This window comes from Carettochelys insculpta, chromosome 9, assembly GCF_033958435.1.
Source record: "Carettochelys insculpta isolate YL-2023 chromosome 9, ASM3395843v1, whole genome shotgun sequence".
NCBI lineage: Eukaryota > Metazoa > Chordata > Testudines > Carettochelyidae > Carettochelys > Carettochelys insculpta.
This window is the reverse complement of record NC_134145.1, coordinates 19,800,116-19,811,799: the sequence shown is the minus strand read 5'-3', so window position 1 is coordinate 19,811,799 and position 11,684 is coordinate 19,800,116. Positions and strand designations below refer to the sequence as shown.

Here is an 11,684-nt window from a genome sequence, read left to right as displayed (position 1 = left end):
TGCTCTTTGTCCCAAAGTTTACAGCATGCGGGCATGGAAGAGTACTTGAAGTCTTGCCTACATATCCTGACATGCCCTGCTGACTCATAGGCATAGCCTCTGGCTTCTCTCAGTGGGTTGATTGTACAGTTGATTGCCCTTGATACGCCATCAATGGCTGATGCAAATCTGTCTAGGGGTGTCACCCAGAAACAGCACAAGCTTGAAATACAAATATATCACGCACATCTATAACTCGTGATACAGAGATGATACATGCCTATAAACAAGATCATCGTATTTCGCAAATCACAACTTTTTCCACTGATACCTGACATGACATATCTTATATAAGCTTCACTGCAGTTCTGTAATGTTGGTATTAATGATATTATAAATGGTCATCCATATGCCATATGGTGTCACAGGAGCTCTGTGCTTCAGGGAAGCCTGGAAAGAGTGCTTTAACAGTCAGCCATAGAATGAGGTATGGTGGATTGTGCTCCATCTGGTCCTGAAGCTTTTGGTCCTGTTAGGAATTACATAATGCTTGGTGTACATTTATAGATATAATGAACCCACAAATGAGTCTGTATTATAAGGCGCAGGTTTGCTGTACAGTTATAACGATTAGAATGCCTTTCACTGAATGTCTGAATTATATAGCATTTGCCATACATTTACACACATAATTGCATGTTTTCTTAAACTATTGAGTTCTGTGATGCTGTACGCTTACAAATACTGAGAGCGGGGTGTAGTGCTCTACATTCTGCTATATGTATAGAGAATGAGTAAAGGTTAATTTGGTTTCAAAACTCCAATCTGATTAACAAAAGCAGTTGCAGGAAAAAAGCAACATGGAAATTCAAACAGGACATTACACAAGAAGCTTCCAACATCAATTAACAGAACAGAGCTTTAAATTTAGAATGGCAGCAAACAGCTCTCTCTATTAGAGAGCAGAAATACAGTCCATTTTGGCCACACACACACACACACACACTCTCTCTCTCTCTCTCCCTCTCTCTCCCCTAGTCAGTGTATGTTAAGCTGCGGTGATTCTACTGTCCTCTGGCATGGAGTGTTAGGGACAGGAATCTGAGCAGTGTTCCCCCTATTTTTTACCATCCATGTGCAAAATAAATTTTGTTATGTGCACCAAGGCATGTGTTGGTGTGCACCACCAGAAGAAAACATGTTGCTGGCTATGAGTGCTCTGCTAATCAGATGAACAGCATTTGACTCTTGTGGGTAGCAGCCCATGTGGAGAGCTTATAAGGAACACTACAAGTGGTCCAGGATGCCATACTGAGGATACATCTATGTAGATGTTCCCGTGCAGTTCTCTAGGGCAGGTGTGAGCAAACTTTTTACATCCGGCCCTACTTTTCCTCCCTGCAATTAGCAGGGCCCTGCCAACCTGTCTAATGTAATCCAAACCAATGGAAATTTCGGTTATTTTCATATAATATGTATATAAAAAAACCCAAAAAACTTTTCAGGAGGTGTAAGAAAATAAGTCTGTAGAATGTAAAAACTGTATTAATCATTATATGAATGTGAATATACACACATTTTAATGAGATGGATGAGCCTGACACATAGCAGCCAATTGTGCAGCACCCACCTTATGAAATTTCACAAACCCCTCCCACCAAGCAGGCCTGCCCCGACGTTTGCTCATCCCTGCTCTAGGGACTGCAAACGGGAGAAGTCTGTTATTGTTGGACCTGTAGTTCTTCCAGAGTCTGCAGCATTTGTGTTTGCTGCCGGAGAAGCCTCATTCTGTCTTGTGCATCTACCTCTCCTTTTTCTTTCACCATTTTTTCTCATTCTCTCTAAACTTGTCCAAACCATCTGTCCTCCTGGCTCACCAGACCCTTTGTTCACAGTCTGACACATTGCTAGCTTGCAGGATCTCACTGAACATATCCTCCTTCACCATCTTTTTTTTTGTTTCTCCTCAAAAGCATCAGTTGTTCCATGGGCGAGGAGGGGGCACTCTTCAAGCCTGCAACAGCAGTAGCTATAGAGAAAACTGAGTGAGTCTCAATGCAAAGAGAGCTACATTTCAAACCCCCTTCCCTCATTCCTGTAATTTTTTTTAATAAGACTTATTAACTAACACTTCAGCCATGGGGCACCACTGCACAGCAGTGCTCTCCATCACCAGTCCTGGTGTGTATTGCCCGCAAGGGGCCCAGGGTTGAGAGGACAGACTTAAGCCATTCACATTTTTGGTTGCATGGAACAACTCAGCACCCATTTCCATGGCAAGCAGTAGAGAGCAATGGCACTGAACATTTGAGGTACTATTTTCCGCAGGCAATGGTGACTTTTTTGCTAATATTTCACTCTTGAGAGTCACAAAGGCACAGAAAATAGAGTAGCAGCTGGCATCATGTGTGAACAAAGACAATGTGCATATTGCTTCCGCCTGGCCAGATGGGGCCGTTAGTGTAATGGGAATAGATGAGAACGGTTGAAGTGTTACAGGTTATGGTGAGAGTGTTATGTGTGAGCACACACTGGAAGGCTGCCTGGCTACTTTCTCAAGCCAAAATCAAGCAACCAGTTAGGCGCCACAAAAGTGGATTATGGGGGGTGGATCCAGTGGCAGCGGCTGGAGCCCTGGGCCCCTTTGGAACACTGTGGATCCGCCACTGCACACCTCTGAGGGGTGGGGCGGGGACCCACTGCTGTGCTCCAGGCAGCACGTATGGCTGATTGCCCTCAGTCTCCGCCAAGGCTTTGCCCCTTCTGGGGGCATGGAGCTGGGCTCCTCCATATCTTACCCTGGGCCTGCCATGGCTGTCAGCCCCACAAGGATGTTGGGGGGAGGAGCATAAGACACATTAAAAGACAAAGGAAAACCTGGTGTTGGCCAGAGCACAACCTCACTTCTTGCCCCTCCCATGAGAAACAGAGGGTGTGGAATGAAGACCCTTGACTTACAATTTGCCAAAATGGAACATGGCCATAAATGTACCCAGATAACCCACGCCAGCCCACTTCTGCATCAATGTGGGTGGTTTTTTTGTTTTTTGTTTTTTTTTTGCTTCTCATTTGTGTGGCCCCCAACTGATTTGTCTACAGGGTCAGAGGCCTCCAAATCAAAAAAAGTTCCCCACCCTTGAGCTAGGACATTTATATCCTTACTTTTCTGAAAACCCCCAGAACATTTAATGACTACAAATGATTAGTGATTAAAGGATCCAAAACATTTTCTCTCATCCAAAAGCCTTTTGATTCAATTTCAGATAATAAACTTCAGATTTTGAATTAGGTTTGCAGTTCTGATGCTTGAAAATTTAGAAAGATAGCTGTAGCCTGGCCAAAAAATGGTATTTTTAAAATTACAGTTATTTCTATTTAAATAGTTTTCCAACAGTTTGTGGGAAATAGGATTTTATACCTATGGACTCTTCAGTCACCGCTTGTAAACAAGAGACCAGCTCATCTGGAATTAATGTCTGCTCTTGACTGCTTTCAGTTGTTGGTAGACTTTTCCTCTGGTTTTCCCAAAGTATATTAGGTTCCTCATCTGTTGTGCTGAAAGTGCTACTCTGTCCACTTCTCCTGTTGTTTAAAATTAGGTTAATCTTCTCAAGTAAAAAGGTATTGCTCCCAGTTGTGTCAGCATTCCACAAGGAAGTTATAGGAATTGTATAGTCTTTTAAGAAAATATTTGTATCTTGGCTGGAAAGATATGTGTTTGGATCGAGGGACTGTGTTTCTTGACTATTGGTAAATACATTTCCCTGTGGGTTTGTGTTAGAAACCTGTGGTTTATAGCCGTTGTTCTGTTCAGTGACAATGGTGCTGACAAGCTGTGAGTTTTGAGAGAGGTCCATGTGGTCAGCGGCCATTTCTCTCTCTCCCATTTGGCTGTCTACGGCCTTGCACTCCTCCTGCAGTGACGTCTCTAGTACTTCCGTAACTACTGGATTATCATCATTCAAGAACAACGGGGTAAAATCACTATTCATTAACTCAGTTTTTTCCTGAAAAAGAAAATAAACAAACAGACAAGAGAGTAGAAATGTTACGCCTGCTCTTTTCTAAGTACAAGACAAGAGGGCACATTCAAAATCCTACCCTTACTGCTCTCACTGGCTGTCTCCTTCATTGACATTTATTTAACCTTCACTTAACCACCTTTGTCAAAGTGACCTAGAGGGGAGAATGTAAGAGGAGCATTTGTGTGCATCTGAATGTTTTTCAACACACTGCAGGACCAGCCCTGATTGTAGTGCTATTATTTAACATTTAGGTTGCAGTAGCATCTCCACATCTCAAACATGTTGGACCCCATGGTGCTAGGCAATGAACACACACAGACAACAGCCTGGCCCCAAAGGGCTTGCAATCTGATTTCCATAGCCACTCGAAAAGGTCACAGTGTGTGTTTGCTCTGGAATCACAGTAAGCCATGACCCATAACTACAGCGTACTCTGTACTAGCTTGCATCATAATTTCCAAAGCTACAAGGGATCATTAACAATTCTTATAATCTAGTCTGGCTACCTACATATATAGGCCATAGTATTTTGCAGAATTAATTCCTATTTGAACCAGAGTATAGCTATCGGAGACAAGGTTTCTCTCAGGTTGGGCTTTATTTATTTGTCATGACTCTTCGCACATGGAGTTAAATTTGGTCTGTATATAAAGCTGAAAACCACTGGGCTGTTGTTTTGAGTAGTTACCTGGAGTGACTTTACCACAGTGCTGTTTTCCACATTAGGACACTCTTCCATCATCCACTGAGGGGTCAGTAACACAAGTACTGTGCTAACTCTTAAAATAAAATAAAAAGTTAGTATATGGTAATAGTCACTTAGCAGGATGAAATTTTCCCCTGGACAGGGTGACAATATGAGACCTGTGCACAACTAAATTCTTGCTTCAATGGCACATAGGCCTTGCAGTGGCTCTCTGCACAGGACAACACTTGTCACAGCAATATTCATTGCTCTTTTCTTACAGTAATGTGATGAGAATAACAATGTGCCATGAATCTTCAGAATTTCTTTGAAAATTGAGTCCCATTTTCATTGTAAAAATAGCACTGAAATCTCCTAGTAAATTTTGCTGGATTTCACAAGCGCCCCAGTGAGCACCTTTTTCTCAAGCAGAGTCCCCACAGAAATCAGAGTAGGGGAAACATTGAACAGGGCTTTTTTTGGAACAGGGAAATAGCTTGGCAGAGGCACACAAGGGCAAGGCCCTGAAAGCCAAATATGTTGAATTCCTTAGGAAACCATGGAGAGCTCCATTTGCATATTATTTGTGGTATTGGAACCAAAGTAGACAGGAGACGTGGGATTCAAGCTCTCTCTGTAAATTGTCCGTTGCTTACAGACCGAGCCTGAGGGACGGGGTAGTTTGAGTCTGGCTTCACCCTTGGGAAGGTGACAGGCTCTGAACATTACACAGTGGTTACTCTGGTCTTGAGCTACTGACTTCTATGGAGGAGGAAGTATCCTCTCAGAATCAGCCTTTTGCACTCTGTAGCTTCCAAGGTCTATGGCGTTTCCATGAGTTAGCAACCATGGAAGCCATTTTAGTCTGGTACAAGCCCTTGTGCAAAATATGTAGGTTTAACAGTGTTGCAAGTTGTCAAACTGGAAAAAATAAAAGTATGTTAAGAGGAGGAGGATGCATATGTTTCCTGATCTCATGAGATTGGCTCAGGAATACGGTCAGAAAAATGGTCGTATGGAAACTTGATTTTCTTACAATCAAAGCTGCTCTATAATCTGCACAAATTAAAATTACTTATTCAATTGTAATTGAGGCACACTTTTATTGATTTCACTGTGTGGTACAGTGCTCCCGACGTATCAGGGAGTTTCTCGTTTCAATTAAATACTTTTATTTAATGGGTACATCAACAGCAGAATAGAATAACCTGCTGCTGTGGCTGGCAAAGAAAAGCCCTAAACATCAGCTGTCTACATGTTTCTCCCCAGCCTTCTTTGGGACAGGTACCTGCACGATCCTCAGGAGTCTGCTTGCCCTGCAAAATTTACTCACATTTCCTATGCATAAGCAACAGGGGGTCCTGTGGCACCTTATAGACTAACAGAAATGTATGAGCATAAGCTTTCATGGGCAAAGACCCACTTCTTCAGATGCAGGTCACCTGCATCTGAAGAAGTGGGTCTTTGCCCACAAAACTTATGCTCATACATTTCTGTTAGTCTATAAGGTGCCACAGGACCCACCCCGTTGCTTTTGCAGATCCAGACTAACACGGCTCCCCTTCTGATACTTGACACCAGGCAAGGCACTGCGTTTAGCTGTACGGAGTGGATTTCCTATGCATGTGTGTTTTATGCAGCAGAGGATGATTCCTAGATATCAATATCTTACTTGAAGAAGTACAAGATTCAAATGTTGACATACTTCATGAATAACATGTCCATTGTTCTGTGAAGTCCACGGCTCAGAGGGAAAGCGCAGGGGATATCATACATTTGATCCTGCATCACTGGTGAACTGGATGTCAGAAAGTTTTGTAAAACATTTTAAGTGCTCTGACTGATAATTCTTTCTGCTCCACCTCTTTCCAGTCTCTTCCGGTTTCTAAATCTTCTAGTGCGGGATTTTGATAAGAGCAAATATATACCAACATGAGCAACTTAGTTTGTGTTTGGATTAAACTTTTTTCTCTTGCTCTTTTTTTTTTTTTTTGTATTCCTTGCTCTCTAAGTATGAGCTTTACAGGGGAATGGTTGTCTTGCTTAGCGTCAAAATAATGGAGGACATCTTTTGTAACATGACTATGAATGGGAAAAGTTGCTCTGGGTAACAGGAGGCTGTAGAAAACTGAATCCATTTTTGTAATTCTAGGGTTTTATGATGGAGAAGGAAACTAAGGGGGGGGAAACTGAAAAGAAAGCAGTACCTTTTTCTAAATGATTTTTTAAATATCAAAGTTAGGAAAACAATTGATAGTATGATCACACCAGCACCTATTCCCAAAAACACTCCTTCATCATTATCTAAAAAAGGAAGGAGAAAAAAAGAGAATTAATCAAGTAGCTTATATCTTGGGGAAGAATTTTTCTAGGCACCAACACTGCAAGAATGTACCTTTGTCAGTGACTTTGCATGTGAGTAGTCCCATTGAACTCAGTGGAACCATTAACATGCATAAAGCTATTAATGTCATCCATGTTTGCAGAACTGGGGCCTTAGTTTATAAGCCCAGTGGCCTGCTGAGGGGACATTTTTTCCAAAACTGAAGCTTACAAAGGCTGAAGAAATCTTACTTGCTTTAAGAAATGTTGTTGGGCCAGCTCCTCAGCTGATGTATATCAGCACAGCTCCACCAAAATCAATGGCGTGACAGAGTGGGGCTGACAAACTTCTCTGGCCCCTTGCTCAGGTGGGAGGGACCTGGCTCTGCACTCCTGGAAGGGGTGGGGCCTCAGGCAGAAGGGGTGGGGCTGGATGTAACCTGCCCCCCGACCCCTACCAACCCTTCGATGTTGCCTGGAATACACAGCCCAGGGCTCTGGCAACAATATAAGGAGCTCGAGACTCTGCCCACTGCTACATTAGCAGCAGTGGCAGCTAGGAGCTCCAGCCCCTTTGGATTCACCAGGCCGTGGGGCAGTTGTCCCTTTCTTCCCTCCCCATTGGCAGGTCTGGAACAACATTGACTTATACCAGTTGAAAATCTGAAGTGAAAGCCACAAAATATGGTATTAATGCTTGACTCAGCCTATTTGTTTAAACATGACAAAGCCAGGGAGATCAATGTACCCTACTGTCTTAATAGTATGTTCCTGCGTAGCCCAAATGTTCCCTGTCTTCAGTGAATGCAGGACCAGGTGCTAGGGAAGCAACACACTTTATAGAGTATTTCTGTACATTTGCTGCTATGATTCAGCTGCGAGGTTCTAGCTGTGCAAGGGAGTTTCCAGGTAAGCACTTCTGAGAAATATGGCCATTTGTGCTTAACCATTACCTACACACATAAGAACAAGTGCATGCCCTCCTTTTGTGATCTTTGGCTTGGCTTTGGCTGCCTGACTCTGAAAAAGCAATGCAGAAGTCCCCTTATTGGTTACAGCAAACCAGAAAATTACAGGAGGTTAGAGTTACATGAGAAATAAACAAGGCTTTGGCTCAAATTGTGGAGTCAAGATAGCTGAGCCAGCATCCCTATCTGTATGATCAGGAAATGCTATCTTCTTTTTGTCTCAATTTCTCCTACCCTAGCTGTGGTCCCATATATTTTATTGTAGATGTCTTAACAAAACAAGAAGTCCTAAAGTGTAATTGTTGCAATAACAGAGTATATACAACTTTAGTAGTGAAGTAACCTGTGGCTCACTGGGGCCCCACTGCTGCCCCCCAGCTCTCCCTCTCCCCTATGTGCCTTTTGCGCACCAGGGCAATGCTCTGGAACCGCTGTGCTGTGGCATACGGATGTCCCACAAAGCGGTGCTTCGTGTGCCTCAGAGCTGCATGCTGGGAGTGCCATCCACTACTCCGCAGGCGCCCCGCCACTTGGTGGGAGAAGCATGTGGCAGCAGCTGTGGCGGCAGCAGCTCTGGTGAGTTGCGGGCATTGAGTTAGAGTGAAGGGAGGGACTGGGGGTGCCTGGCTCCAGGGGGAGGGGTGGGAGACTGGGTTATATGAACTGGGTGTGCTGTGAAATTATAATGAGTGCTGAAGAGTGCCATGAGGTGATAAAGGTTGCTGAGCACTCCGCTAGGGCACAGGAGCCCCACACTTCCTAAGCCTCCCCACTTCCCTCCTAGCATTTTTGAAGCAGCACGAACTACCTGATTGACACTTCTCCCTGCTCCTCGCTCGGCCTCCCAGAGCTGGAATGCCACAGATCGGTTGTTCATGGCGTTACAGCTCTGGGAAGAAGGGGTGGGAGAGGAGTGGGCACAGACATTCCAAAATTGCTGGGAGGCCGAGGAGCGATAAGTATGCTGCATCGGGGAAGGGGGGCACACAGGGGGCCACAGGGCCTCAGGTATAACCCCAGTGGGCTGTGGGCTGCTGCAGTTCACTTTGGCAAAGGAGAGCCACTCATGTGGCTCACCCGCTATTCCTGGTTGCCCATCCCTGTAGCAGTATTGTGCCCTGGACTGACCAACATGCGTGCGTTTGCTTCAAAGGATTGCAGCATTAGTGCACTGGGGAAAGACTAGTGTTTACAGGGGGGCCAACAGACTTGCCAGCTGCTGGGTAAGATGGGGGGCTTGCTCCGCACTCCCGGAAGAGGGGCAGGAGCTGGGGCATAATGGGCAGGGCTGGAGGCAACTAACCCTCAGTGCCACCCAGAGCATGCTGCACTGGTCCCCCACCCCCTCAGCCAGCACAGAGAGCCACCTGGGGCACAATACTTTGGTAACAATTCAAAGGGCCTGGGGTTTCAGATACCACTGCTGCTGTGGTAGCAGCAGTAGTGCCTGGGAGCCCTGGACCCTTTCAAAGCAATTGGCTACAGGACGACTGCTTGAGCGTTTGGCAGGCCCATGCCCCCACTAACAAACCAAAGTGTTACTAAGTTTTCACTTCTCTGTTATCACGTCACTCCTCTGCCATCCCCTTTCATGGTCTGTGAAATACCATCAGTGACACACAGTGCTGCTAAAACCACCCACTACTGGTCAAATAGAAACTGTCGCTTACCACGTCTGAAATATTATCTTCTTACCATAGGAAGTCGCCCCTGAGGCTGTGGCGATGATTTCAGGATCAGTGACAATTCCTGTGCTCGAAAGCTGGTTCTCTGAAATCATTAAAGGAGGAAGAGGAAACAGTGTTGGGGTGTGTGATGGAGTCTGCTGCAAGGCCTCCCTGTTGGGCTGAGAACATCACTCAGAGACCTTTCAGCGCAGGCTCACCTAGTACTTTATTTACCAGCTGTGCTCCCACAACCTTTTCGCCATACAAGGAATCCCTCCTACAGGCACGGCAGAGTTACCTTGCTCTGCTTCCACTCCCTGCCTTTTCTGGGGCAGGCTGCAGGCAACTAATCCTCAGTGCCACCCAGAGCATGCCATGCTGGCCCCCCACTCCCTCACCCAGCACAGAGAGCCTATCCCTTCCTGCTTTCTTCCCCGAGGCCTTTATCCAGTCCTAGCCTAGTGAGGTGGCAATGGCTCTGGATTCCCCAGTTAGGGCTAGGTGGCTTAATCAGCTCCAGTTCACCTCCATTTCTTAGAAGTGGGGTGCAGAAGGTGCTTGCTTTAAAAATCATGTCCTAAGTGCCTACATTTGTTCAAAATGGCATTTAGGCACCTGAGATGCTTGGATGCTTTTTGAAAATTGTCCCTCATTTCCCTACTGAGGGAAAAGACCAGGGCTGTTTCACTCAAGCCTCAAGGCAGCGGTTTGCACCTATTTGTCTTCGCACTCAGCAAAATCAATAGTGTATTTTGTAGGCCTGTCTGCAATTTAGACTCAAAGGCAGAATGCTTGTGGTTATCTTTTTCAGCTCCTTCACTCCTAAGTGCATGGATCCTTGAGAATTCTCTTACCAAGGCTATGTCTACATTAGAGAGCTTTGTTGACAAAAAAACACCCCCCGCAGAGCATCCACATTCCCAAGGCATTCTGTTGACAGTAAATTAACAGAACAGGGCACTTCTGTCAACAGCATTCTGCTGACTCCCCCATGAGGCAGAATGCCTCTGTCAACAGAAAGCCAGTCTGGACTTTCTGGGGGGCCCCCTGTCAACAGACAGGGTTTGTGGGACATGGGTCAGCCCTGTCTGCTGTGCTTCTAGTTGGCCGTTTTGTTGAGAGCAGCCAGGCAGTCCAGCCACTCTCTGTTGATAGAAGTTTTGGCAGAAGATATCTTCCAACAAAAAAACGTCTGTTGACAGGTTGCACTAGTGTAGATGTAGCCCCAGTCTGACAGCCAGTAAATCAGTTTCCATCCTTGGGTGCTTTTAAATTGGCTCCTTTATATACTTTTGAACTTTTGATAAATCCTTGTGCCAATTTGCGCTCTGCTGAGAGAGGATCCCGTCTGAGATATTTTATTAGTAGTTCCCCTAAGAGTGTGAGTTTTGATGGCTAAGACCACAGACCATTATTTCTGAAAAGGGCTATCTGCCGGCACGAAGTCCTATATAAAAATACTTCAGGCCTCTATAATCCAGACTCTCCGGGGATAGAGAACAATCCACTCAATCATTTCTCCCTGCAGCCTAAATGGCTGCAAAGATGATGCAGCCTTCTGTGAATTTCTTTGGAGAGCTGGCTAATGCTTGTGAGTTGCTTCCAATAGTGGGAAGCACCTTTTTACTGAAAAAAAAAAAAAATCACTAACATGGTTTGTTTTATTGTTGCAATTCCCTTGGTATCTCTATTTTCCTCAGACTAACTGGGCTACGCCTCTGATACTATTTTCCTCAGTCAATAGGAGGTATCTTTGATTCCACAGAAAACTCTTCCTTTCTTTTTGGAAGTTCCACTCCTGTTTCTCATGTTGTTTTCTGTGCCTCTAGACCTGGCAGTCCAGGCAGGTAAGTCCAGCACAAATTCTTAATTTCAAATGACTTTTTAAAGCTAAAAAAAGAAGAATTTACATATACAACATGTCCCTTATATTTTTTAAAACATAGTAAAGGTTCAAAACTCTACATCTTGTATCTTATAACAGGCTAATGTCTCAATGTTAAAGGTAATAATAAAATGTTGTAAGAAGTAAATCTGA

At 44.7% G+C, this 11,684-nt stretch overlaps 1 protein-coding gene across 1 annotated transcript in view; it reads right to left on the bottom strand.

Moving 5' to 3' along the window:
* Positions 1-2,783: 2,783 nt before the first annotated feature.
* IL23R (interleukin 23 receptor) overlaps positions 2,784-11,684 on the bottom strand; it is a 53,405-nt gene continuing 44,504 nt past the window's right edge. The window contains exons 12-15 of the mRNA XM_075002870.1: positions 9,675-9,749; positions 6,897-6,993; positions 4,693-4,783; positions 2,784-3,986 (exon numbers count right to left, since the gene is read on the bottom strand). Coding sequence (XP_074858971.1) covers positions 3,351-3,986; positions 4,693-4,783; positions 6,897-6,993; positions 9,675-9,749 — 899 coding nt within the window. The 3' untranslated portion in view covers positions 2,784-3,350. The remainder of the gene's footprint in view (positions 3,987-4,692; positions 4,784-6,896; positions 6,994-9,674; positions 9,750-11,684) is intronic.